Source organism: Fonsecaea multimorphosa (genome assembly GCF_000836435.1).
Source record: "Fonsecaea multimorphosa CBS 102226 unplaced genomic scaffold supercont1.29, whole genome shotgun sequence".
NCBI classification, from domain to species: domain Eukaryota; kingdom Fungi; phylum Ascomycota; class Eurotiomycetes; order Chaetothyriales; family Herpotrichiellaceae; genus Fonsecaea; species Fonsecaea multimorphosa.
In genome coordinates this window covers 88,376-114,482 of record NW_015971663.1, presented here as the reverse complement: position 1 = coordinate 114,482, position 26,107 = coordinate 88,376, and the positions used below count along the sequence as shown (strand labels likewise).

At 52.4% G+C, this 26,107-nt stretch overlaps 10 protein-coding genes across 10 annotated transcripts; 5 read left to right on the top strand and 5 right to left on the bottom strand.

Moving 5' to 3' along the window:
- Positions 1 to 355: 355 nt before the first annotated feature.
- Z520_10279 (uncharacterized protein) lies at positions 356 to 2,115 on the bottom strand (the record flags this gene model as incomplete). Its single annotated transcript, XM_016780772.1, has 3 exons — positions 356 to 689; positions 776 to 1,740; positions 1,813 to 2,115. 3 exons carry the CDS (start codon positions 2,113 to 2,115, stop codon positions 356 to 358), a joined length of 1,602 nt encoding a protein of 533 aa, XP_016628065.1.
- Positions 2,116 to 3,467: 1,352 nt separating this feature from the next.
- On the bottom strand, positions 3,468 to 4,486 carry Z520_10278 (uncharacterized protein; the record flags this gene model as incomplete). Its single annotated transcript, XM_016780771.1, has 3 exons — positions 3,468 to 4,223; positions 4,318 to 4,410; positions 4,475 to 4,486. The coding sequence occupies 3 exons, from the start codon at positions 4,484 to 4,486 to the stop codon at positions 3,468 to 3,470; spliced, it is 861 nt and encodes a 286-aa protein (XP_016628064.1).
- A 1,115-nt stretch (positions 4,487 to 5,601) lies between these two features.
- Positions 5,602 to 6,914, top strand: Z520_10277 (uncharacterized protein; the record flags this gene model as incomplete). Its single annotated transcript, XM_016780770.1, has 5 exons — positions 5,602 to 5,739; positions 5,809 to 6,207; positions 6,261 to 6,320; positions 6,373 to 6,741; positions 6,816 to 6,914. The coding sequence occupies 5 exons, from the start codon at positions 5,602 to 5,604 to the stop codon at positions 6,912 to 6,914; spliced, it is 1,065 nt and encodes a 354-aa protein (XP_016628063.1).
- A 475-nt stretch (positions 6,915 to 7,389) lies between these two features.
- Z520_10276 (uncharacterized protein) lies at positions 7,390 to 10,121 on the bottom strand (the record flags this gene model as incomplete). The annotated part of the gene is made up of 3 exons (XM_016780769.1): positions 7,390 to 9,117; positions 9,168 to 9,689; positions 9,738 to 10,121. 3 exons carry the CDS (start codon positions 10,119 to 10,121, stop codon positions 7,390 to 7,392), a joined length of 2,634 nt encoding a protein of 877 aa, XP_016628062.1.
- A 1,277-nt stretch (positions 10,122 to 11,398) lies between these two features.
- Positions 11,399 to 12,799, top strand: Z520_10275 (uncharacterized protein; the record flags this gene model as incomplete). Its single annotated transcript, XM_016780768.1, has 1 exon — positions 11,399 to 12,799. The coding sequence occupies one exon, from the start codon at positions 11,399 to 11,401 to the stop codon at positions 12,797 to 12,799; it is 1,401 nt and encodes a 466-aa protein (XP_016628061.1).
- A 441-nt stretch (positions 12,800 to 13,240) lies between these two features.
- On the bottom strand, positions 13,241 to 14,647 carry Z520_10274 (2-methylcitrate synthase, mitochondrial; the record flags this gene model as incomplete). The annotated part of the gene is made up of 1 exon (XM_016780767.1): positions 13,241 to 14,647. One exon carries the CDS (start codon positions 14,645 to 14,647, stop codon positions 13,241 to 13,243), a length of 1,407 nt encoding a protein of 468 aa, XP_016628060.1.
- Positions 14,648 to 15,378: 731 nt separating this feature from the next.
- Z520_10273 (uncharacterized protein) lies at positions 15,379 to 17,073 on the top strand (the record flags this gene model as incomplete). Its single annotated transcript, XM_016780766.1, has 1 exon — positions 15,379 to 17,073. One exon carries the CDS (start codon positions 15,379 to 15,381, stop codon positions 17,071 to 17,073), a length of 1,695 nt encoding a protein of 564 aa, XP_016628059.1.
- Positions 17,074 to 17,950: 877 nt separating this feature from the next.
- Z520_10272 (uncharacterized protein) lies at positions 17,951 to 21,214 on the top strand (the record flags this gene model as incomplete). The annotated part of the gene is made up of 1 exon (XM_016780765.1): positions 17,951 to 21,214. The coding sequence occupies one exon, from the start codon at positions 17,951 to 17,953 to the stop codon at positions 21,212 to 21,214; it is 3,264 nt and encodes a 1,087-aa protein (XP_016628058.1).
- Positions 21,215 to 21,849: 635 nt separating this feature from the next.
- Positions 21,850 to 22,839, top strand: Z520_10271 (uncharacterized protein; the record flags this gene model as incomplete). The annotated part of the gene is made up of 1 exon (XM_016780764.1): positions 21,850 to 22,839. The coding sequence occupies one exon, from the start codon at positions 21,850 to 21,852 to the stop codon at positions 22,837 to 22,839; it is 990 nt and encodes a 329-aa protein (XP_016628057.1).
- Positions 22,840 to 23,252: 413 nt separating this feature from the next.
- Z520_10270 (uncharacterized protein) lies at positions 23,253 to 26,055 on the bottom strand (the record flags this gene model as incomplete). The annotated part of the gene is made up of 2 exons (XM_016780763.1): positions 23,253 to 25,213; positions 25,269 to 26,055. 2 exons carry the CDS (start codon positions 26,053 to 26,055, stop codon positions 23,253 to 23,255), a joined length of 2,748 nt encoding a protein of 915 aa, XP_016628056.1.
- Positions 26,056 to 26,107: the final 52 nt, after the last annotated feature.

The window sequence follows — 26,107 nt, the reverse complement described above, 5'->3', positions numbered from 1 at the left end:
CGGTCCCATCGTGTCATTCTCGCCACTGTTGTCACTCGAACCTGGTGACGGGTGCCTTTGTCGCGGACATTTTGCTCATATCTTGGGCCCCCTCTGCGTCGTTTCCTTCTCGTGGGTCGCCATAGACATCCGGCCTGGAGCCCTGTTGGGTGCCCGTGGATTGGTTAATAACGGCGGCGGCACTTTGGCATCCTGTCCGCCCGGGTTCCCTTTCCTCGATAGAATAGTTATTGCTCTGGGGGAGGACGGGGTGGACTTTTGGCAAAGCGAGAGAATGTCTTCTCCGCTGTTCACTTCTCTCATATTCGCTTCTGCTGGAGGAAGGCTTCTGCGTCTTTCTTTTGCTGCGACAGTCTCAGCTGACTGGCCTAAACCTTGATCTTGCCCTGATCTTGGCCCCGTATATATAGAAGAGGACCGGCACCGGGAAGAAAACCACGCAAAGAAATGCCAGCAGCGAAGTTGCCCATGCCACACCCAGATTGTGGTACATGGCTGGGGCGAACAGAGGGAAGCCCGCGCCAGCTATAGACCGGACAAAAGTGTTGACGGCGATGGCACTGTTGGAATAGAACCCGTAGCAGTCAATGATGAAGTTTGTGCCCTGCCAGAAAGTCGACAGGCATCCCATGCCCAGGAGCGCCGTGGCGAGGACTTGTGGGACCCATGTGATATGTGGATCGGATGTCCTGCCGTAAGGTCAGCAAACAATTTTGCTTACGATTAGAACGGGGTCGCCAGAGACAGTCAGGCGAGGGAAGAAGGGCGCACTTACCAAGCAAATAGGAAGAGACCGATCGGAAGGACGGCGGCTCCGACAATCATTGGCGGCAGTCTCTCTTCGGGAATCACCTTTCCGTGTTTCTTAAAGGCTCTTGTGAAGTTGGTCCTTGTGGAGTAGGCGATCATGCCGGTCCCCATCGCAATGCCGACAATGAACGCGGCAAAGGGGAGAGATCCAACTCCAGGATTCCAGCCTCGTTGTTCCTGGAAAGAGATGGGATAGGCCTCGAAGAGAAGATACAAGATGCCGTAGATGAAACTCATATAGGCGGTCATGAGGGACAGGATCGGTTCCTGGACAAACATGACGAACGGTCGAACAAGGTATATAGTACTCAGAGTCTTGAAATTGATTCGACTCTCATCCGCTTTGGCATGTAGTGCCCAGTTTTGCGTTTCGTATCGCAGTCGCTTGGCTTTCATTTGTAGAATCCTCGCCGCGGAGGTCTCGGGTATCAGGACCAAGCCGATACATCCAAAGAGTGCGGTCATGATCAAGGTGATCCAAGCGGTCCATCGCCAGCCAAGATAAGACTGGGTGACAAAGCCGCCAATGATGGGGCCTGCAACGGGTCCTGTGAAGGCGGAGGCTGCAAACACGCAAATCCCATATGCCCTTTCGATGGGTCCCCAGATATCAGCCATGGAACCTCCAACGACGGCCAATGGCGCTGCAGCGGCGAATCCTCCGAAGAAGCGACCGAGCATGATTGTTTCCACGTTTTGAGCAACGGCCACTGGGATTTGAAAGATTGCGAAGACGAGATATCCCGCAAAGAGAGGTACGCGGCGCCCAAAAACCTCCGATGCCGGTCCAAAGAGGATAGGGCCGAACACAAATCCAAGAAGGAAGAGTGACACTCCAAGAGTCGACGGGACTTCGCCTATGTGGTATTCTTCGGCAACAGGACGAATAGCAACAGAATAGATCGAGCTTGCAAAGGTGACCACAAAGGTCTTTCAAAAGCATATCAGCGATCTGGATCTCTATACGAAGAAGAAGATGATTGGAACTCTTTGAGAACTTACCATAAGACCCATAGAAACGGTAATCCCCCAACGTTTTGCATTTGACCAATTCTTGGGGTTTTCTGGATCGTCTGGGCCATCAAAGTCGACCAGGTCATTGCGAGGCTCAAGAGCTGGAGATGCATGTTCTGGAGCAACGGTCTGTTCGTCTCTGTCGAGTTCCTTGAGCGACAGCATGTCGGACCCTGCCTCGAGGGGCACTGCTGGCTTCTCCATCCCTGCGGTTTCGTCCAGAGTGGACGAGGAAGCCGAGGCAAACGGTGTTTGGGTGTTCCTTGGTTCGGGTGCTTCCATCGGCGCCATGGTCAAGTCGTGTGCACAATTGTCACCGCCATGATGGATGTCGGCAGCAGAGGCACTGAAATACCTTGAATAGCGACAAGAATGGACGTCGTGACAGACAGGCGCGGCTTGATTGCAAGCGGCCGCTGGCGCTGGATTTAAAAGGCTCCGTTGTCGGAAATACGGCAAAGGTATGTACGACGCTCCAAGATGGGGTCAACCACTTGCGGCGTCAAGGAGTCTGATAACTTCCCCGGAATGGATCCATCACTGGAACCCATCTGTCGAAAAGGGCTAATGAGCGCTCGAGTTTCGTCCGACTCTTCAAGATGTTCCGCCGGCCCAAGAACAAGTGGCGCAAAATCGACCAGGTCGTTCCTTGACTCTGAGAGGCTTTCCTTAACAAGATAGAGGCTACCATTCACTTCGAAGGGTAACTTGTGCATTCTTTGATGGTAGTAGATCGTCGTCTCTGAATCAGATGACTAGATCTATCTCGGACAGAGGATACTTCGTCGTCGTTCAGCGTATTTTCCATTCAGCACGCCTAAACAGATTCTGTCGATCACCTTTGGCCGAGTTTTCGGAGCGCGATTTCGGCGTATCTTCGTGGTAGTATTCTGGGGCTATCTCCCTACGGCGGACCGGCACGACGAATCCCCCATCTCCTCTTGCAAAATGGAGTCATCATACGCCTTGGTGACCTTATTGGAAAGCCATCAACAACAGCCGCGGATGATGTAGAAGGATTGCGCGCACTGACAGGGGCGGTTGAGAGCTTTGTACGAAGTTTTGGTGGATCCCGAACGTACAACGTACTTCGAGGCACTATCTCCGTCTTCATGGACGTTTGGGTCTAGGATTTGTATATATACATGGTCACCAGGTGCAGCGTATCCTATATTCGAAAAAGATCTCAACTTTAGGAGAGACAGAAGGACCCCATTCAACAAGACCAAAGGAAATGGATGATGTTGTAAGCTACTGACCTTCGATCCGCGGAATTGAGAAAGAGGAACCAATGCTCAGCGGCATTTGTTGCCTTGAATGTTGGGCAGAGTTCTCCTGTGCATCTATGCGAATGTTTGGTTTCGGAGGCAATGTATCCACGTACCTGAACACAGCCCGCCTTGGTTGTCTTACTCCCAGAGCATCATTACAAATGCGGGACGTTTGACGCGTAGAGCCGGCAGGAACGAAAACTCCTAGTGTCCTCGATGGGCTCCAAGTATTTGCAATCAGTATGAGCGTTGAACCCTGAAAGTTGGGCGCATCGGTCTGAAGCGCGGGGTTCTGGCTGTAAGCGCGACATTTGGACTTTCGGTAAAAAGAAGCTCCTTGGGCCTTCATGATGTATATCGCATTCGACCTTGCTAGATCTCCGGGTAGACGTCAGTCCTTCTTAGCAACGGGATGCTTCGTCTGACGTCTCTCAGTGAGTCCAGATCAATGTCAACTGTGAGGATACCCGGCTCCCGAGCATGCTCCTCCTCCTTGTCTATATCGTCAACGTGGTCCAGCCGCCCAACAATCTGGCCATTTGGTGAAATGACAATAGTGTCGCCATAACTCACGCGCTTCCCGTTGTGTCTACCACACTGCGCTGAAGCCACGACCCAGCACTGAGTCTCGATTGCTCGACATCTCAGCAAGATTTCCCAGTGAAGTTTCCCGGTCGGGACGGTGAAGGCGGACGGATAGAGCAATATATCAGCACCTTGCCTACGCAATCTGAGTGCTGGCTCGGGGAATCGCAAGTCAAAGCAAATCAGACTACCGATCTTGCCCAGTTGTGTGGGATATGGTGGGACAATCTCATGCCCTGGCTCAGTCGAGTCGCTCTCCTTCAGCCTCGGCCCGTTTGGTCGAAGGTCAAGGTCAAAGAGGTGCAGTTTCTGGTACCTGTGTACGATATCCCCCTCTTTATCGATCCAGATCAAGGTGTTACGGATTCTCTTGGAGGCTGGGTCGGTCGGCTCGTGGATTCCAACATTGATAGGTAAGGAATGAGCCTTGGCGGCTTGTTGAAGCCCGCGGACGAAGGGGCTATGGGAGACGTCCTGACAGAGCTCTACCGACTCCGCCGCGGAGGAGGCGATATAGTCAGAGGCTTCAGGAAGGAAGAGTGCCTAGAAAGTAGTTTCGCTGGTAAGGATCGAGTCGATGGTCTCGTGTAAATAGAGAGCCAGCGACCCCGGACGAGAATACGATCATTCCACCTACCTTTGCTCCAGCCGCCACCGCTTTCTGCACAAGCTTCTGACATTGCGCAAGGTTATGGGACATGGATGCATTCGAGCAGATTTGGCCAATAGCCTGGGCAGTCAAGGCGTCAGCCAATCCGAAGCTTCATACAGCATCGGGCAACATGGTTCCATACGGCGAGCACCATGGTGAGTGTGGGTGATGAGAGGCTTTTCCTTTCGAGTCGTGCTGAACGAGCACAACAACGCAGGACGCAAGAATTCTTGGAGGGCGGACCGTACCACCCCTTGGGATGTCCTCCGTTCACCCGTTCAACCGACAGGAAGAAGATGGGGAAGGCGAAGAGGATGGGGAGGGTGAGGAGAAGAAGTAGATTGATGATTGAGGAAATAATGAGCAGAGCGAAAGACCCACGCTCCAGGTGCTGGTCCATTGGATGATGATGATGTGCACCTAGGTACCTAGTACCTAAGCTGGGTGCTAGGTATCAGGTACCTAGGTATGGGTGGTAGCAATGTGACTGAAGGGCAATGGCCTTCCCGGTTCCGCATGGTCGACTTCGTTGCTCACGCGGCTTACTTGCCCGGTTGGGATGCCTCGCTCCCTGCGCCCACCTGCATCCTTCTCGGTACCGCGGACGTGGACGTTGTAGACAATCGCGACAGTATCTCTCCATGCCATTGAGATTGTTATCGTCTCCTGCTTGTGTCTGTATCACGCCATGTTTGCTGTGGCAGAAAAGGTGAAGCTGCTACCACGTCCCCAATCACTGCCCCCCTTTCACAATGAACCCTAGAGCCCACAGATGTCCATTCGGCCCCTGCAACCGGCAAGCCATCTTTGCATGCCAATGACTAGGTAGGTAGAAAGCCAATCGGCTCCTTCGGCCAAAGGAAGTGGAAAAGCTGTATCTGTCAAACCTGTCGTCGATACTTTGGTCCCGCGCTACTGGCATCCTCCTCCCTCAGGTTCTCCACGTCGCTGAACCGTATACCCCGCCTTTTGAAGGCCCCCGACCGAATAAGGGCACCTCAAAGCTGGGGCATCTGCGCTGTTTGAGGGCCGCGACTCTATCCATTCGAGTCGAGCGGCCAGGGGAGCGTCCCGAGGACTAAAGGATGCTGTTTGTATCACATGTATCATAGGCTGGCTTGACGCTATAAAAGCTCGCCTTGTCTTCTCCCTTGCGCGGCCTTTGTTGCATACCCTCGGCCGTCTTATTTAATAAGAAATCAGCCTCGCCTGTGTTTCAACCTCACACTGCTCTCCACACTGAACCATTAACGTTAAACAGCAACCACCATGTCTACAGTATCGATCCCCAAACAACAAAAGGCCGCAGTCAAAGTTGGGGAGGGAGCTGATGCCAAAGCCCCCGTCAAGGAGGTCGACGTGCCAACGCCGGCTCCAGGAGAAATCCTGGTCAAGATCAACTGGCAGGTTCTTCCCACACAGCAAGTTTTCCATGTCTGACAATCAGGTAGGACTGGGCTCTGTGCTTCGGACAAGTCCTTGATCAAGGATGAATGGGCCTCGTTTGGCTTGTCGATGCAGCCTGCCACGCACGGTATTGCCGGCCACGAAGGGGCTGGGGTTGTCGTCGCAGTCGGGGACGACATGCATCATCGGTGGAAGGTAGGAGATCGTGCCGGTATCAAGTGGGTTTGGAGTACTTGCGGCGAGTGCGAGTTCTGTACGAACGGCGTCGATGAGCTCCATTGTCCGAACCAGAAGAACGCGGGGTTCAGCCAAGCTGGGACATTCCAACAATATGCTCTCAGCGACGGACGATATACCACTCGCATTCCAGAAGGCGTCTCCGACGAGGAGGCCGGGCCTATCATGTGTGGAGGAGTCACTGCATACACAGCTTGCAAGCGAAGCGCCGTGAAGCCCGGGCAGTGGATTGTACGTGTTGACCAGCTGATGTATCGCAAAACTTACTCACCAGCCCGCCATAGGTACTTCCAGGAGCGGGTGGCGGTCTTGGCCATTTCGCAGTACAATATGCAAAAGCCATGGTATGATCATGCACGTACATACACAGCGCACTGGGCTCACCACGTTATCTAGGGCATGAGGATCATCGCCATCGATGGCGGGGACGAGAAACGGGATCTTTGCAAACGACTCGGTGCCGAAGAGTTTATTGACTTTACCAAGACCCAGGATATTGCGGCTGAGGTCATGCGGATCACCAAGTATGGAGCCCACGGCGTCATCGTCACGGCGGCCACAAAGGAGGCCTACGCTTCTGCACCTGGATTCCTCCGTCCAGGCGGGACAGTAGTTGCTGTTGGTCTGCCCAAGGATCCAACAGTCATCGCGGGGGCACCTCCTCTTATGATGTGCCTAAAGAAATTGAACGTTGTGGGCAGCGTCGTCGGTACATTGAAGGATGTCGAAGAAGCACTTGACTTCACCGCTCGGGGTTTGGTACATGTAAGTCATCAAGAACCCACTTCTTATCAACCACGAGTCTACATGGTGCTAACTTTTGTCCCCTTTCTCTTCAGCCGATTCTGACCAAGGGAACCCTCGAGGATCTAGACAAGTACATCGACCTCATGGTCGCCGGAAAGCTTGCAGGCAGGGCGGTGCTCAAGGTGTCGTAACAAACCGTGTACCAAGATTAGTTCCCCTCGATTCAGCAATCGAACAAGGACATATATATTCCAACTCATCCCTAAGTAGCACGAACTACCTTCTTCTCTTGTCCTGCATTTTCATTCTTCATCATGGCTTACAAAAGCTGGCCTTGGCCAAACGGACAAGCAGCAGGCGTGAAGGCCCATGTCCTGAGGTATGTTGGAATGTTGCAAATTATGCTTGATCTGTGATTATATAGAAGTGCCAGATCAGTTTAGTGAATAAACCTGTGTCCCAAAGCCCCGTCCACTCTACGAAGAAGATGAAAGCGGTGCCCAAAGCATTGACAATTCCCTACACCGACCGAGTTACTCCACTCATTTCCGATCCCAAATTGTCAAATCTGTTGCCCTAACCGAGAATTTACGCTGTGATCCAAAACCACAACCGCCGATGGAGTTATTGACAGTTCAATGATGGAATTCTGGGATCATTTCTTCATCACCACGAGAACGTCATCAACGCAGGATTCAACACAATGGGTAACAGGAGATGGCTCGCGGTGACCGTGCTCATGGGCAAAATGGCGATGAAGTCGTCAATCACCCAGTCGTACGGAATATAACCTCCCGGATTCGTTGCCAGGACGATCATGCCGACGATGCCGACGAGCGCAAAGGCGATGCTGAACTTGAACTTTCTCACCACCTTGGGCACCTCGATGAAGAAGTTTGAGAACTCTGCTTCCTTGGAGGTGGCGCCCCAGGTCATGTCGACCTCGAAAATGTGCGCCAGCAGCGCCTGGGAGACGTGGAGCGAGAGGCCGCCCAGGAAGATGGAGAGCATGACGATCCATTTGAAGTTCTCCACAAGTGCTGGGATGAAGGCTTTCTGCCCGATGCGGTACCGCATGACGGCGAGGGCGATGTTGCCCAGGCCGTTGAAGACGATCACGATGCTGAACCACACTTTCCAGCTGTCAATGTAGTACTTGTCCAAATACCCATTAAACCAGCCGATGGCAAAGTAGTTGGCCAGTGTCATGATCCAGGCGGCTCCAATGGCGTAGTACGTGCCGATATAGCTGATGATGGTGATCTTGGAGGTGAAGCGGATGTTGGAGAAGAGGAACCGGCGGAAAAGTTCGGTAAAGGGCCCCTTGTAGATCCACTTCCTCATCGGATGGAAGAGAAGCTCGTTGCATCCGTAGGCGTACTTTTCCCATCGAGCAAGTTCGTCATACACGGTCAAACTCACGCCCTCCTTGAAGCCGCCATGGGCCCAGGAGGCTAGTCTGATGATGTAGCCGTCGCATTGGAGCCGCAAGGACATGTCGAAGTCTTCGCTGACGTGCGACTCGGACCAGAATTTCTCGTAGCCGTCTTCATCGGTGTACGAGACCTGTTGGATAGCACTCCAACGGAGGATGGCATTGTGGCCCACAAAAGGTGCGACGTCACCATTGGCAACCGTGTATTCGATGGCGGTGTAGATGAGGTTGGTGAAGAAGGTGATGCCGTTTTCGAAAAACGTGTGCACGACCTGCATGACGCCGGACGCAAATTGCATGATGCCGACATTCGGAGACTGTTCCATCTCACTCACGGCATCCAGTAAGCAGTCTGCGGGCACTCTGGTATCACTGTCGATCAATAAGATATAGTCTCCCACCCGAATGTTCCCATCAGCCCAAGCGCGTGGGGTTTCCTCGAGCACTTCCCGCAAACATTGATCGTAGGCTTCGGACTCGTCGTTCGGAGTCCAGGCAGAATTGCGGTGATATCTGTGAAGCTTGTCCTCGACTTTGCAGGACAGCATCAACCCATAGTTCATGTTGGAGGCCTTTTTGAATTTGCCCTTGCGAACGAAGCCTTCGCTGCCGTGTTTCGGACGAGCAGTCCAGCCAATATTGTGGTCCTGGTAGAAGTCAATCCGTGCCTTCCGTTGGTCTTCGTCGATGATCTGCAGGCCGTCATCGTTGATGAACATGTTTGCTGTACCGCCCTGCAATTCGTACGTGGAGATGGCTTGCTTGATAGATTTGACCGTTGGCGCAATCACGGACGCAAGTCCTTCCTTGTAGACAGGACACTGAACCGTGACATGCGGCAAGGTTGGCGTGCGCAAGCGAGGAGAGCATTTTGCTGAGAAGTACTTTGAGTTCATTTGCATCTGCTGTATAGGTCCAATGCATTGTGCAACACATCCGACGATAACTTGGGCGAAGAACTGGGGAATCGTCAGCAAGCCCGCTGAACTAACCAGCAATGTTGACTTACCAAAGTAAAGAAGATCTGTACGGGAACCAAGAAGATAAAAGCAAGACGAAGGTATGAGCCATCGACGGCAACCTCAGTAGCCAAAGACCGACATGCCAGGCCAAGCAATGTGACAACAATGATTAGTGTAAACGCGACTAATATCGTGTTCATCAGATTGGTGGGACGGTCCTGGGTCGACAGCTCTCCGGACTCGGAATCGACAGAGGCTGCAGAAGCTCCATTCTTTTCATTGGTGACATCCTCCTCATTCCCAGCCTCGCCGGTGTGCCAGACCAGCTCCATCAACTCGGACTCGATGGAGGCTGCTCTCTTCATCACATTTGAAGGGTCATCGTCCCATACCACCAACAAGGAGTCAGAAGCAATAAAGGCAGCGAATTGATATTTTCGCGCACGGGGCAGGTGAGCAATCGTGGGTAGGATCTGAACTCGGAGGCCGTTCGTTAGAGGGACGTCTGTGGCATCAGGAGCCCAAGCCAAGAACGTTTTGATGACTCTCGAGTTCACGGTCATGGCAACCTATTCGTGAATGAGTCCATCGTTCCGGCTTGGGGTGATCTAGTTTACCTGCACATTGAGCTCGGCACAAAATTGCCCAAAATGTGAATTTCGAAGTGTTTGTGGACAAGATAGGTAGATGCCACGAGATTTTCGTAGCACCACCCCTTCGATGTCTCCGCTCCCGTCGCTGACCCAAAGCCGCGAACACTGTTGCTGATAGAGATGGTTTACCATGACCTCGTGTTTGATGTCCTCGAGGGCACTTCGCACGCTGCGCATCGACCTACCGCCGATAGATGCGGCATCACTTTGCGAAGGGGAATCATTAGAACGAAGAAAGCCTTGAACTGGAGAGCCAATGGGTGGAGCTGAGATCACGGCGGAAGTGCCCTGCTGGGTGATTGAACCTGGCGAGACGGTCTGCTGCGTTGATTTTTGATTTAGGTTCATGGTATATACCGAGAAACCACACTGCTATAGAAGCGCTCGAACCAAGAAAGCCGCGACTCCGAGAGCAGTGTGGCAAAAGAAAGAGACAGAAGGAAGAGATGTACTCTGCTGGCACGAAGAGAGAGGCGGGCTATCGCTCTGAATATTAAAAATATACCTTCTTCTCGTCAAGAATTTGGAAGGACCACAAACAGTCCCAACGATGGACCAGTGAATAGTCATACCTAAGGAGTGTAGCAGAGACGGTGGCTGCAGGAGCTTATGGGACCTTTTGCCGTAAACTTGGGATGACAACCCAGGAAGCTTTCCACGACACGAGCAGCATTTGGCTTTGGACTCACCATAGCCCGCAGCCATCCTCATCACACCTAGTTCCTTTTCCACTTTGAGCGATGTCATGGCCCTGAGACACGACCAAAAGTGTCTGCGGTACAGCAGTCACTACCGGGGTCGAAATTCGGTAGCCACATGAGGTCTTGCTGACCGAAAATAGCGGAGGCCCAGAGTACTCAGAAGGGAAAGCATCTTGACATTGATTAGGCTAGTCGAATTCGGCTCGTAAAGAAGCCCTGAATATCTGGAACAGGGATGATAGAATGGGAGGGATGTTGAGCAGGGAGATTCGACAGGTCATTTTCCCTGACAAGTTCCCTCAGACAAAAGACAAAAAACCTGTTCCTGTTTTGGTTTAGGTCAGCCTCATCTCAAACAGCATGCAAGGGCAGCAAACGAGGGCCCGTACATCATGCAGGACGTAGTGTCACATCCGACAGGCCAGGGACCAATTGATGGTAATTATAGAGACTCGTTCTCTTACACGAAGTCCTCATCCCTGCCCGCGACTACAGAATTGGGTATATGCTGCTTGATCTCCGCCCTGTCACCAGCAACCATGACTCTCCTGCGGTCGTGTGGAGAAGTGGCTATGCTATATTAAAAAGGAGCCTTTATATCCGGGTCAAGAGACTGGGAGATCGGTAGGAAGCGAAATGCTCGATCCACCGCTTGATGGAGCGTTGCTGAAAACATGAGACATATGACCAACCGGGCCGAGACAGGACTAATTTGCCCTGTGTTGATCTGGAAGCGCGTCTGAAGCAGCATTGTCAAATTACAAGATCGGTGGTAAATCTATCCTCATGGCACAATTAGTTCCATGACACCTTCCAGCACGTTGCGCCGTCCAGCTGCCCCTTCTGATGTTGGAGAGCTCGAAAGCCTCATCGTCAACCCTCTTACCTGATATTATCTTTGCGCTCTGCATTTTCCGTCTTACCATGACACATTTCTCTCGTCCCAGCTACTCTCGAGCGAACTCCACGATGAGTATGGACGCAACGCCTCGAGCTGGATCACCAGACTCGGCGGTTGCGAGTGGTGGATATCAACAGGAGAAGCCAGTCAATCCATTCCTCACACCCTATGCTTCCGGGTATCCGTCAAGGGCGGCCTCATCGGCAGTCCTCCCTCAACCCATGCTCAATCAGAGATACTTCCACTCTCGCCGAGTCAAGAAAGGAGAAGTGGACCGACCGTGGACAAAGGTCAAAGATCCTCGAGAGAAATGGGTAACAATCATCCCACTAATTGGACTCGCGATTGGTTTGGGCCTTGCTGGCCTACTTGTCTGGGATGGCCTTCGATCTGTGGTCAATCACAAGTACTGTCCAGTGTATTTGGAAGATTTCTCGACTGGGTTCGACTCCAAAATATGGACCAAAGAAGCTGAGGTTGGTGGCTTCGGCAATGGCCAGTTCGAGGAAACCACAGTCACGGAGGAGAATGTCTTCGTCGAAAATGGAATGCTCCACATCAAGCCGACACTTCAAGATCCTAGATTGATCGAGACCAACAACGTGATTGATCTGCGGGCTGGTGGTATATGCACATCGTCAGTCTGGAGCAACTGCATCACAGGCACTAATACGACCAATGGCACCATTGTCAACCCCGTCAAGTCTGGACGCATCAACACAAAGAAAGGCGCAGTGATCAAGTACGGCCGAGTTGAGGTTGAAGCCATGTTGCCTGAAGGTGACTGGTTGTGGCCCGCAATATGGTTGCTCCCGGTCGATTCTGTGTATGGCGCGTGGCCGCAATCTGGAGAGATTGATATCGTTGAGTCTCGGGGCAATAACCACACCTATCCCCAAGGGGGCAACAATATCGTTTCGAGCACTCTGCACTGGGGCCCAGATGCTGCCAATGATGCCTGGTGGCGGACTAACGTCAAGAGGAATGCATTACACACGACCTTCTCCAAGAAGTTCCATACATTCGGGCTTGAATGGTCTGAGAAGTATATCTTCACGTATATCGACACACGTTTGCTGCAGGTGTTGTACACCAACTTCGATAAGCCGCTCTGGGGGCGTGGCCACTTCCCCCAGGCCGACGAAAACGGTACTCGCATTGTCGATCCATGGTCCAAGTACAACCGTGCTTCAACACCATTCGACCAAGACTTTTATCTCATTCTGAATGTCGCCGTCGGCGGTACAAACGGATGGTTCGAAGACGGCAGGAATGGCAAACCCTGGGTGGACGCCAGTCAGACTGCGAAAAGGGACTTCTGGAATGCGCGTAGCACATGGTATCCGACGTGGAAGGACAGCGCCCAAATGACGATCAAGAGTGTAAAAATGTGGCAGCAGCAGGGATACAATGGATGTCAGTGATTGATTCTCGGAGTCGTCAGGGAGCTCATGAAAGTCCTTCGGTGCTGGTGGGAACTTCTTCTTGGCAGGTCTCCTTGAACTTGTTTGCAAGCACGGGGTGGAGGTCATAGACGTGTTTCAGGTGTATGGTTTTATTTCGTACGTCTGAAGTTCAAAGAGCCTTATTGATGGAAGATTGTGGGTTGGAGACAACACAAAGCGATGATGCGAACCAGTCTAGGATATATTTATCGGTACAAGGTTATTCCGTTCAATCGCAGATCGATAACCACCACCACCACCACCACCAGAGTAAATGTCACAGGACAGCTCGAACAGTCGGTATAGAATTTTACTATCATTTTGAGAAGATCCCCACTGTCTGAACAGCACGGGGCGAGGACGCCAATCCATCCACGTAGACAAGGCAAGTTTATGTACAACGATTCCTGCTAGACAAAGTTACACCAATTTCATGAGACCTTCGAGATTGATACTCTTTGGTCGTTCAATCGGCATGCCCAGAGCACGATCCCAGATCAGTTGCGCCAAAGGACCGAGACCTCTGCTGACTCCAAAAGTAACAGTGTAGTACAGGGGATCCTGGAAGCCATAATGGTGGAAGAGGACACCCGAAGCACTGTCCACGTTGGGGTGAGGGTTCTTGGTCTTGCCGTGCTCGGTCAACACGCCTGGTGCGATCTCGCTGTTCTTCTTGACCAGCCGATACACAGGGTTCTTGGCAATATCCTCGCGGGCATCGCCGAAATCAATCAAGGCCTTGAATCGCGGGTCAGGCTTGCGGAGCACACCGTGACCGTAACCTGGTACAACCTGACCGCTGCGAAGAGTAGACCAAAGGTAGTCTCTGACGTCCTTGTCGGAGAAATTCTCTCCGATGTGCGATTGCATCTTCAGGATCCAGCGGAGCACCTCCTGGGCAGCAAGTCCATGCAGAGGTCCGGCCAGACCCAGCAAGCCAGCAGAGTACGACAAGAACGGATCAGAAAGAGCGGATCCGACTAGATGAGTCGCGTGAGCCGAGACATTGCCTCCTTCATGGTCTCCGTGAAGGGCAAGATAGAGACGAAGCAAGTCCTGGAAACCTTCATTTTCCTTGCCTGGCTTCCCGAGGAGTTTAGCGAAGTTGTAGGCCCAATCTTGGTCGGGGTCCAGGGCCATGTCGAGAGCAGCCTTGTCAAAGATGGCCGCAGCCACGCGAGGCAGCTTGGCCAGGAGGCTGATGCTATCATCAAACGTAGGCTCCCAGTAGTCCGCCTTGTTCAGGCCCTCGGCATACTTTTTGGCAAATGCGGATTCGGTATTCAGAGCGGCAACAGCACATGACAGCTGCGTCATCGGATGGACATTCTTGTCGAAGGAGCGAAGCATCGATACGACATGGGGCGGGAGGTCTGACTTCTGGGCTAATTCGCGCGACAGGGCTCGGACCTGAGAGGTAGAGGGGACTTTGCCGGTCAAAAGGAGCCAGAACATGGCCTCAGGCAACATCTCGGTCCCAGAGGTGCCTTTGGGGAGCTCTTTCTGGCAGTCGGCGATGGTTCGGCCGTGGAAACGGATTCCTTCATTGGCGTCCAGCACGCTTCCCTCCCAAACCATGGACTTCATTGTTCTCATACCGCCGATGACTTGGCCAATGGTGATGTCTCCAATCTTCTTGTCGGCATGGCTCTTGACTTGCTTGAGCAATTCTCTCTTCTCAGGAATCACGGACTGCAGCGTAGCCTTGAGGTCGGGCTCGGCGGCGGAGGCGTAAGTCCGTAGGGTGAAGGCAGCATAAGAGCGGGTTGACGAGGCAGCACGAAGGCTTCTCAGGGCGTGCTGAGTTGTCCTAGTTGTGGTAGCCATTGTGGTGATCAAGCCTTTTGTTTCACACTTCTGTCTCGATTGTTGCTGAGATCGAGGTGCTCGTGCGGGGTCTGTTGACTTCAACGCACGCAAAAGGAAGAGATACAGACGCCGGGAGCAAGTAGGGAGCGAGGACTGGAGGTGAAGACGACGAACGTAGAAAGACAACAGTGTCTACGAGAGTGCGGCATGCACCAGCTTTGAGCTTCGACCAAAAATGTGAAGTCCGGATATGTTGTTAGGGACAAGCCCATCCACAGCCCTAGCGAAAGGCGCATTTTCGGAGGGCAGCTTCTCACCAACAACAAAAAGCTCCGAGCCTAACCGACTTCCGAGGCTGTTGTCAGCCTCCCATTTCTCCTCGAATCCTCGACAGCTCCCCACAAGCCCCCTCCGGCTGCCATCGCTTGAGCGGCCGAAGTCGCAAGAGGCTCTTGATCTCCAGATGCACTGAGAGCCCTCGACATTATCCTGTCTGCACCATTGAGCCGTCGTCTCCTTACAAAGCAAATTCGCGCAGGTGTCCGCGGGGCTTATAGAGGTGCCCATTTTCTAATGCTAAAACCCAGGAGAGTGCAGCTTGTTCGTCTCCCTTGCACTACATTTTGGAATGTTGAGAAGAGGTCAGTAAAACGACAAGAACTATGCTTCGACGACTTCCGAGGAGCCTTGACAGGCTCGCAGCCAGACCCGCAATAAGAACAGCAGCGTCGAGACCTCTCTTTGCAGCCATGCCTCGATATTTGTCCTCCTTGCCCTCAGTTGAACCTCCCGTGTCCACTTCATTACCCTCCGACTCATTTCAACTTCTCTCGACCGAGGACAAAGCGGGCGACGCAGAAGATATCCTGTTCAAACAACAAGTGGAAGACATAAAAGCATGGTGGGCATCGCCGAGATATAAAGGCATCAAAAGGCCATACAGACCAGAGGATGTCGTGAGCAAACGAGGAACTCTACAACAGGTTTATCCCAGCTCGCTCATGGCGAGGAAACTCTTCAATTTGCTGGCGGAGCGAGCAGCGGAGGGCAAGCCGGTCCACACAATGGGAGCAATTGACCCCGTCCAGATGACCCAGCAGGCACCCAACCAAGAGATCCTCTATGTATCGGGCTGGGCTTGTTCCTCCGTCCTGACAACCACCAACGAGGTTTCCGCCGACTTTGGCGACTACCCTTACAATACCGTCCCCAACCAGGTGCAGAGGCTGTTTAAAGCTCAACAACTCCACGATCGCAAACACTTCGATGCGCGGCAGAAGATGACTGCTGAAGAACGGAAAAACACGCCCTACATCGATTACATGAGACCAATCGTCGCAGATGGCGACACCGGGCATGGTGGACTGTCGGCCGTCATCAAACTGGCCAAGCTCTTCGCGGAGAATGGTGCTGCCGCAGTGCATTTTGAGGATCAGCTTCATGGCGGCAAGAAATGCGGCCACCTTGCTGGCAAAGTGCTGGTGCCTGTAGGCGAGCACATCAACCGGCTCGTCGCAGCAAGATTTCAGTGGGACATGATGGGCTGCGAGAACCTTGTCATTGCACGAACTGATTCAGAAAGCGGCAAACTACTCTCCAGTGCCATTGATGTCCGAGACCACGAGTATATTCTAGGTGTGACTGAGGACACGGAACCTTTGGCTGAGGTCCTTCAAGAGATGGAGCTCAACGGTGCAGATGGACCAGTAGTGGATAAGTTCGAGGCTGATTGGGTCAAGAAACACAAGCTGGTCACATTTGACGAAGCCGTTGAAGCTTACATCAAAGCTGAGGGCGGAGACGCTTCCGAGTATCTCGCCAAAACCAAAGCAGATCGCAATATGTCACTCTCGTCACGTCGCAAACTTTCTTCCCAATACACTAAGTCTCCTGTTGTCTGGTCTTGCGACGTTCCTCGAACTCGAGAAGGATTCTACCATTACAGAGCTGGTATCCCGGCAGCAACCAAACGTGCCATTGAATTTGCTCCTTACGCAGACCTTCTCTGGCTGGAGACTGCCGACCCTAACGTATCGAAAGCTGCCGGATTTGCCAGACAGATTCGTGAGGCGCACCCGGGCAAGAAATTGGTCTACAACCTGAGCCCGTCATTCAACTGGATGGGTCAAGGTTTCAACGATGCTTCGCTGAAGTCCTTTATCTGGGACCTTGCCAAGGAAGGCTTCGTGCTTCAACTGATATCACTTGCCGGTCTCCATTCCGGGGCCACAATTACCGCAGAGCTGTCACGAAGCTTCAAGGAGGACGGAATGCTTGCATATGTCAAGCTAGTCCAGAGCCGGGAGAAGGAGCTTGGTGTTGATGTTCTCACCCATCAGAAGTGGAGCGGAGCGCCGTACATCGATGGAATCATTGGCGCCATCCAAAGCGGCAGCAGTTCTAGCAGGAGCATGGGCGAAGGCAACACGGAGGCGGGCTTTTGAGGGCCAAGGGTCTTGACCCTCTGTCACGGAGCACTGTCTACCTGGAATCCTGTCCGTCCAGCATTTGCGACGAGGCAGCCGATTACCCTGGTAAAACCAACGCTCACCTATTTTCATCGCGGCCACGGAGGGTCCCTATAAACCACATGATGACATGAACCCGGATAGCAAAATGTTTGTTGGGAGCGGATTTCGCTGTAAATATATTCTTGTCAAAAGCTACCACATAGGTATTTGCTAGTCATTTAGGGAGGAATCGAGACCGATTTTGCGAAAGTGGCAACGAAGATGCATACCCATCGAGCCAGGTACAAACAATGCCGAGCTTAGTCAGTCACCTACCAGGAGTTACTCTACCTACCAGGTATACATGTGTCCCTACCTAGGTACCTAAGCCCACCTAGTAGGTACCTAGAAGATCCCCAGCCGTTCTAGGCGCCTAGACGCTTGTCGCTTATCGATTAGAAAACCCCCTGGAGGCCCCGAAAAATTTCTACAAGGCTGGAAAAAAAAATTGCATCCCTTCTTTTCCCATGCAGCCACTCGCCAGTGAAGTCAGCGGCTGGTGGGCGCAGGCTGAATCAGATTTCTCTCATAGGCTGCTGTCCTCTGCCGACAGACCCCTCGTGGCTTCAGCGATATATTCTTTTGTTGTTTTTCTGTATTTCTCCCTTGCATTCACTCTCCACTCCTTCTCGGGTTGCGGCGGCATAGGGAGCGGCACCATCGTCTTTTTCACAGGTCCATTCTTCTGCACTCGAGCTATCTGTCTTTCTTTTTCTCTGTACGTCTTTGTGAGACCTGGGAGTTCCGCCTTGCACGGAATTTTTGGTGCAAAGTAATGCCACACCTCGAAAGCCCTCCCTCGACTCCCGCAATGGCGACGACCGTCGTACCCTCGAAGTCGGACTTTTCCGGAGTCGCGCCAGCGCCTGAAGAAGTCAGCAGCATTCTAAAGACCATTGTTGACACCAACTCCGCGCAGACCTCACTCGACGCCTCCTATGCGCTTACAAACCTCCTTCTTCAGTCTGTAGGAATCCGAGGCCTGCTCTCCTACAACCTCATTCCCGAGATCAAAAAGGCCGCGGCAGACAAGAAGAACGGCGCCAAACGGGAAAGTGCCATGTTCATGCTCGGGGCCATGTTCGAGCGATTCCCCCGCGAGCAGCCGCTGAGCGAAGTTGTCTTTCTGGTTCAGGATGGGGGACTCTTCAACCTGGTCCTGGATGGCTTGGCTGACAAGGGCTCGTCTGTCCGCGAGTCGGCTCAATATGCTGTCGACGAATTATTCAAGAACCTCGCGCCGGAGGCTATGGTTATAGGTCTCCTCCCAGCTTTGCAATCTTATCTGTCCAAACCAACCGGAAAATGGCAAGGCACTGTGGGCGCATACACTCTCTTGGGCAAGATGGCCGATAAGGCCCAGATGGGAACAGGCACGAAAGAAGAGGAACAAGCAAAAGACGTTCTGCGGGAATCTATGGGTAAAACGCTCAAGGAGCTCATTCCAATCGTGGAGGGGGGGATGCACGACCTCAAAGCCGAAGTCTCCAAAGCCGCCAATAAGACCATGACCTCGCTCACGACTTTGCTTCAGAACGACGACGTGGCCCCTCGGATACCCCTGCTCATCGACACCATGAAAAATCCGTCCGCTCAGACTCTTCAGAAAGCCATCCACGCCCTGTCCCAGACCACCTTCGTCGCTATCGTGACATCCCCTGTCCTCGCTCTTCTGACCCCTTTGCTGGAGCGATCACTCAACACTCCAAGCACCTCTCAAGAAGTTCTTCGCCAGACAGTGGTTGTAGTGGAGAACTTGACCAAGCTCGTGCATGATCCAGTCGAGGCTAGAACTTTCCTGCCCAAGCTCCAGCCGGGTGTCCAGAGAGTCAAAGACAACGCATCCCTTCCCGAAGTTCGAGAACTGGCCACCAGGGCCGTGAATGTCATGAAGAAGGCCATGGGTGACGACAAAGATGGTGTGACCAACGGCCAAATTGCCAGAACCACCACCGACGATGTTCTCAAAGTCCTTGACAGCCAGATCCGCGCACAAGGCGGTCTGCGCAAAGAGGATATGCCAATCTGGAAACACGGGCAGACTTATGTCTCAGAGATGGTCAGAGAAGATGTCAACGCTCGGGTCTTCTCGCGTATTCCTTCTCGAGTTGGTCCATATCTCAAGTACATGCTGCCAGACGAGCTTTGCACAGCTGTTGCCGAGGCTGTGCAGAAGCACTTCGTTGATGAGGATCACAAGAAATTTGGCGCTCCCATTGTGGAGGATCCAAACGAGGTTGAGATTGTCAACGCAGAATTTTCTCTCGCTTATGGTGGCATGCTATTGCTGTCACACACCAACCTACGACTTCTAAAAGGGCACCGCTACGGTCTATGCGGCCGAAATGGGGCGGGGAAATCGACACTCATGCGAAGCATTGCAGAAGGGAAGCTGGAAGGCTTTCCACCCAAGGAAGTCCTGAAGACATGCTTTGTGGAGCACAACCAGGGTGAAGATGCCGATATCAGCATTCTTGAGTATGTATCCAAGGATCCCGAAATTGCCAAGGAAGGGCAAGCGCGGATCTCAGAGGTACTGAGCGAAGTTGGCTTTACAGCTGGTCCGGAGGGCCGACAGTCCCATAAGGTGGGCTCTTTGTCTGGAGGCTGGAAGATGAAGCTGGCTTTGGCGAGGGCAATGCTGATGCGCGCCGATGTTCTCCTGCTCGATGAGCCGACCAACCACCTGGATGTGGCAAATGTCAAGTGGCTCGAGGAGTATCTCCAAAAGCACACAGAGATCACTTCATTGATTGTCTCTCATGATTCCGGCTTCCTCGACGCAGTGTGCACGGACATTTACCACTACGAGAACAAGAAACTCGTTCATTATCCTGGAAATCTGGCCGCATTTGTTAAAGTCAAGCCCGAGGGCAAGAGTTACTACACACTATCGGCGACACAAGTGCAATTCAAATTCCCTCCTCCAGGCATCCTTAGCGGCGTCAAGTCTAACACTCGATCCATAATCCGAATGACAAATTGTAGCTACACTTATCCCGGTGCGTCAAAGCCCAGCTTGACCGACGTCTCATGTCAACTCAGTCTCTCATCCAGGGTGGCAATCATTGGTGCCAACGGTGCTGGTAAATCTACCCTCATCAAGCTGTTGACGGGTGAAACCATCCCTCAGACGGGCAAGGTGGAGAAGCATCCTAATCTGCGAATCGGGTACATTAAGCAACATGCTTTGGAACACGTCGAGATGCATTTGGAAAAAACACCAAATCAGTACTTGCAATGGAGATACGCCAACGGAGATGATCGCGAGGTGTTGATGAAAGCTACGCGCCAGCTTACTGACGAGGATAAGGCACAGATGGACAAATGGATCGACCTCGGGGACGGGAAGGGTGGCAGGCAGATTGAGAACCTGATCGGCCGACAAAAGTACAAAAAGACATTCCAGTATGAGGTGAAATGGAGAGGTATGCTTCCAAAATTCAACACACAGGTCTCTCGAGAGACGCTGCTGGAGTGGGGCTTCCAGAAGCTTGTCCAAGAGTTCGATGATCACGAAGCGTCCCGAGAAGGTCTTGGTTATCGCATCCTGGAACCCAAGGTGATTTCAAAGCACTTTGAGGACGTTGGATTGGATCCCGAGATCGCCAATCATAATGAGATCTCAGGTTTAAGTGGTGGCCAGAAGGTCAAAGTCGTTCTGGCCGGTGCCATGTGGAACAACCCTCACTTGTTGGTCCTCGACGAACCGACCAACTTCTTGGATCGAGATTCTCTGGGTGGTCTAGCCGTGGCTATTCGTGACTACAAGGGCGGCGTTGTCATGATCAGTCACAATGAGGAATTCGTTGGCGCGTTGTGTCCGGAACAATGGCATGTGGCTAATGGAAAAGTGACACACAAAGGTCATCTTGCTATCGATCTGAACCGGTTTGAAGACTCGCGCCCAGGGTCCAGCAATGTCAGCTCCTCGGCGGTGTCCAGTGCCACCGCTTCCGCCGTCAACTCCGGAGTTGAGGACAACAGCGAGATGAAATTCAAGGCGAAGAAGAAAAAGAAGATGACAAGGGCTCAATTGAAGGAGAGAGAGGTGAGAAGAAGGCTGAGACAGTAAGTTTTGACCCTGCCCAGTCCAGCATCGTGATATATGCTAACGGTCTGTCTTCAAGCATTGAATGGCTCAACAAGCCCGCGGGGACTCCTCATCCACCTGATTCAGATGACGAATAAGAGTGACGGGACGATTGGAAATCATAGCGTTGGCGTTCTTTCATGCGACTTTTGAACATAACAAGGGTATGTACGCGTTCATGGGCGAACGATAGACGATAGACTGGACATGCGGGAAGACGAGGGATAGACTTGGGCTCGATTGGCATTTACAAGTTTGACTAGGGTTTTGTATATGCTGCGAGTCGACCAAAGTTGCGTTGATTACGTTGATAGAGAGCACGGCACTTAGAGAGGATACCCTTTCTTTAATGAATGAGGACTTTTGACGAGGCTTTGCTCGTAGCAGCACAAGGCGTGCGAAAATTTGTAGAATGGCTTGAGCAAGTCCCGCAGGTCCCCCAATGGGAACAATGACGTCGCATTCAAAAAGTCACGGTCAAATTATTGTAGCTGGCCAAACATTCGATATGAACTCTATCCGATTCGATCTCTAAAGATCCTCTGCACGATCCTTTTACATTGACTCCTAACCTGTACACTAATAGAAATAGAACACACGACCTGCTCCATGCGACGATGAGCTCCTCAAACGACACCACCGCTCCGCCGTCCGACATGAAAATCACGATCAACCCGCAACGCGCCGCCGCCCTGTTACAGAACCTCTCCTCGGTCCAGCAACGAGTCCAAAGCGCATGGAGCTCCTCCCTTTCTCCAGGCACGAGCCCGTCGACCGCTGCCGCGCCCGTCCGAGTCGTCGCCGTGTCGAAGCTGAAGCCAGCCTCGGACATCCTCGCGCTACATCACCCAGCAGCAGCAGCAGCAGCATCATCATCATCCTCTGAAGAATCCGCCAGCACGCAGCAGTCGCAAGGGCAAGGAGGACACGACCATTTCGGGGAGAACTACGTGCAGGAGCTGGTGGAGAAGTCGAGGGTGTTGCCCAAGACGATCAAGTGGCATTTCATCGGCGGGTTACAGTCGAACAAGTGCGTGCCCGTGGCGCGGGACGTGGACAACCTGTGGGCGGTGGAGAGCGTGGACAGCGAGAAGAAGGCGAACCTGTTGAACAAAGGCCGGGCGGAGAGGAACGAGCGACTGCGCAAGGAACACGGGCAGCAGGCCATGGACGAGAACGGCCTCGAGGAGAAATTGAGGATCTTCATACAAGTCAATACCTCCGGTGAGGAGTCCAAGAGCGGGCTCGATCCAGACTCCCCAGAACTGTTGTCCCTGGCCAGACTCATCCGCGACGATGGGCGGTGTCCGAACCTGCACCTCCAGGGACTCATGACTATTGGTGCCATCGCGCGATCAAAGGCCACAACCCCGGAAACAGAAAACGAGGACTTCATCACGCTGCGCTCCACCCGCGACAAACTCGCTGCAGATCTAGGTCTGCAGAACAAGGATGAACTCGAGCTGAGTATGGGAATGTCAGAGGACTTTGAGAGCGCAGTGAGGTTGGGAAGTAGTGAGGTAAGGGTAGGAAGTACGATATTTGGGGAGCGGCCGCCGAAGAAGGACGCCAAAGTGCTAGAGCAAACGGAACAAGAGAAGAATTGAAACTGCATCATACGAGAGCTTGATCTCATGACATTGAGGACACTGGTGGTGTGCTCCGAAACGACCACGCCCGGAAGGGGAAGAACGGCATAATGATATTTGATGGCCAGGAAGAAGATGCTCAAATTATGTGTCACCCACCCTTGAGGACAATGCATGTGATATCCGCTCCGCCTCGGCCGCTGAACACCATGCGACTTGTGCTGGAAAGGACAGAGTACCCTGACCTGATAATGCTGATGTTGGTGATCTGAACCAAGATCATTTCTAAGCTGGAGGTCCTCTGGCCAGCCTTTCCTGCATGAGGTTCAACAGGACCTCGGGAACCTTTTCCTGTGTCGCACGAATCGTAACACGAAACAACTAAGGCAGGTCAGTCTCGATCATGTGCATGGCATAGGGCTTCTCCGGGATCATACCTTTTGCTGATGATTGGGCTCTAGTCTGAGCAGACATCCAGTCTTCCCCTTTTCCAGCTGCAAAACCGCACATCCCACAATATTTTTCGGATTTGGATCAACGTTGTCCAGGAGGCGCCAACGGAACCCTGCAACGGTATCGCGAACAAACTTGTCGTTCATTGGCGCCTGTGGATTGCGAAAGCCGAACGTGCTTTGCGCCTCAAGGGGACCCGCTCCAATCTGCCGCCAACGTTTGAAGAAATCTTCCGCTGAGAGCTCCGACGGATCCATGAATCGGTGGGGGAGAATTGGTAGTTTTAGAGTATATCCCTGCAAGGCTCCAGCGAGATATGAGATGCGGATGGTGGGTGCTTCGGAAAATGGGGCGATTGAAGTACACACAATGGTCTGTTGGACTTGCGAGTCTGCACTGACTGATGAATCCGGGAGGCTTTTGGTGTCAATTTTGAGGCTGGGGGCTGATTTGTTGTCCAGAGTACTCGTGAAGGAGCCGATTGAAAAAGACGCCTTGTTGGTAAAGTAGAGTTTGATCACCCCGAGGTGGCCACGATATTCCGCCCTGATGCCGACTTGAATCTGTGGATCCTCATACAAGACACCTTCATCGGAAAAGAACAGGCTGTCGTAGCCAATCTGCCAATCTGGTGAAAGATGAGCCGCGCTGGTCGGATCGGGAGTCGTCACGCCATTGCCATGGCCATTCATATCTAGCCCTTCCAGGTCCTTCGCAGCACTGGTCATTCCGTTCTGAGCCGGTGTAACTGCAACGCCATTTGCATTCGCAGGCGTCCCATTCGTCCCATTAACAATAGTGGTAAAAGATCGCTTCAGCCCTGTCTGCTGAGCCAGTAGAACTTCTTTTTCGTCGGCATTGGCATCTTTGCCACCAACCACCCAAGTCCTCCTTTCACTTATTCCTGCACTCTTCTTGTGCAGCCTTTGCAGGAGGATGGACGCTCGTTCAGAAAACGGAGGCATTTCGTCGCAAATGGTTCGTAGCAAGTCGTCTGTTGGCAACGTCGCGATGGTCAGATATTCGCATGCCCTCTGTTGCAGCTCTGAATCCGGTGAGTGGCTGTAGAATTGGAACATTTGCAGTAATTGCGGCTTGATTTCCGGGAATAGGTTGACGAACTTGACGAATGTGGACAGCAGCAACGCCCTCGTAGGATCAGGCGCCGATATCATCTTTGTTTGTAGCACCATCAACTGTTCGATCGGGCTGCATCCTTTGCTGTCGGCTATCAGGTGGCCGAACTCTCCAAGAATGTAACCGCCAATCTTGACAATCGTATCGTGGCAATTTTCGGCTTTCAAATAGTCGAAAATATGTTGTGCTGCGTATGATTGCAGTTCTTCGTTATTGGTGACGATCTGGACCACGCGTTGCCAAACTTCGTCGCTAACGTGATCACCGGCCATGGCGAGCAGTCTCAATGTGATATCAATGTACCACTGAGCATCGGTTGCATATTTCTCCGTCAGAATCGCGATTTTGAGCGTCATTTCTTCGCGTATTGAAAAATCTGCGGTTTGCAGGTACTTTAACAGCTCGTTGACAATGGGTTGAGCATTGGTGGTGTCGCACATGCTGTATAGTAGATCCAAACCTTTCCTCCGGACGCTGATATCTCGGTCTCGCAGAGAACCGATGATAATATTTTGGTGTCGCTTAATGGGATCGAGCGTGTCAGACCTGGCAGCAAAATGGGTCATGGCATCCAAGCCCAAGTATCGCACGTTAGTTTCGCGTGACTGGATGAATCTGCCCAATTTCGAAGAAATCTGCATCATGAGCTGGTGCTCAGTGTCGAGGTGGATGAGAAGATTGATGGCCTCAAACAGTACGGCATTCTGAGCATTGTTCTGTTGGACATTTTTGGGCGTCTCTGTTGCCGCTTGCATAATAGCCTGAAGTGATTCCCTAATAATATCGCGGACGTGGGAATCTTCTGCTCTGAAGTCAGGAGCGCTCAATGATCAAGGGGGGTTCGATGTCGGACTCACCCGAAGGAGGGTAATATTGCAGTAACTTGAGAAATTTGACTTGAATCCACGGACAGGGAACCTTGTAGTACAAATAATCGGGCGAAATGTCGTTCTCAATGACAATCTTTCTTAGCCTCTGGGCAGCCTTGACATAACTCCCTTTGTATGCCTCAGGATTGTCTTGGACCAGAGCCATGATCAGAGAGGTGACAGAAAGCACCACGCCCATGTCAGGGTCGTCCATCAACGATATTATTCTTTCTGCCCATTCTCTTTGAATGATAGCCGGATGCTTTCGGTAGAGACGGAGCAGCGTCAAGGCCGCCTTCTTCTTGACAAAGGATTTGGAGGTCGGAGAGATCAACAGCCGATGGACGTCCGCACTGAGCGCCTCGCCCATTTCTCGACCGCCCACGTTGGCCACCGCATGCAAGGCCAGACAGTTGTTGAGTTCGTTATGGTCCAACAGGTCCTTGCGAATGCTGTTGACCACCAAATGCAGGAGCTCATGCTGCTCGTGGAGGAAGAGGGTGACGGCCAGATATCCAATCTGTTTTTCAGAGTATTTGGTTGCGGAGATCAGGTTGACGGCTTCCAGGTGCCCAAAGTCGACATTGTATCCTTGGATGTAGATGTAGAGTAACTTGCAGACGTATTTCTTCTTCTGGTAGCCATCCAATTTCTCGCTCTTGAATTTCTGGCGGATGTTGGCCAGCTCTTTGTTGATTCGTTTCTCCTCCAGTTCTCTCGCCCGGGCATTTCGGAGGTCGGCTATGAACTGGACAAGACCGCGCATCGACGACATGGTGACGGGTCAGAAAAGGACGGCATCCAAGGCAAGCCGCAAGGGCTGCGCG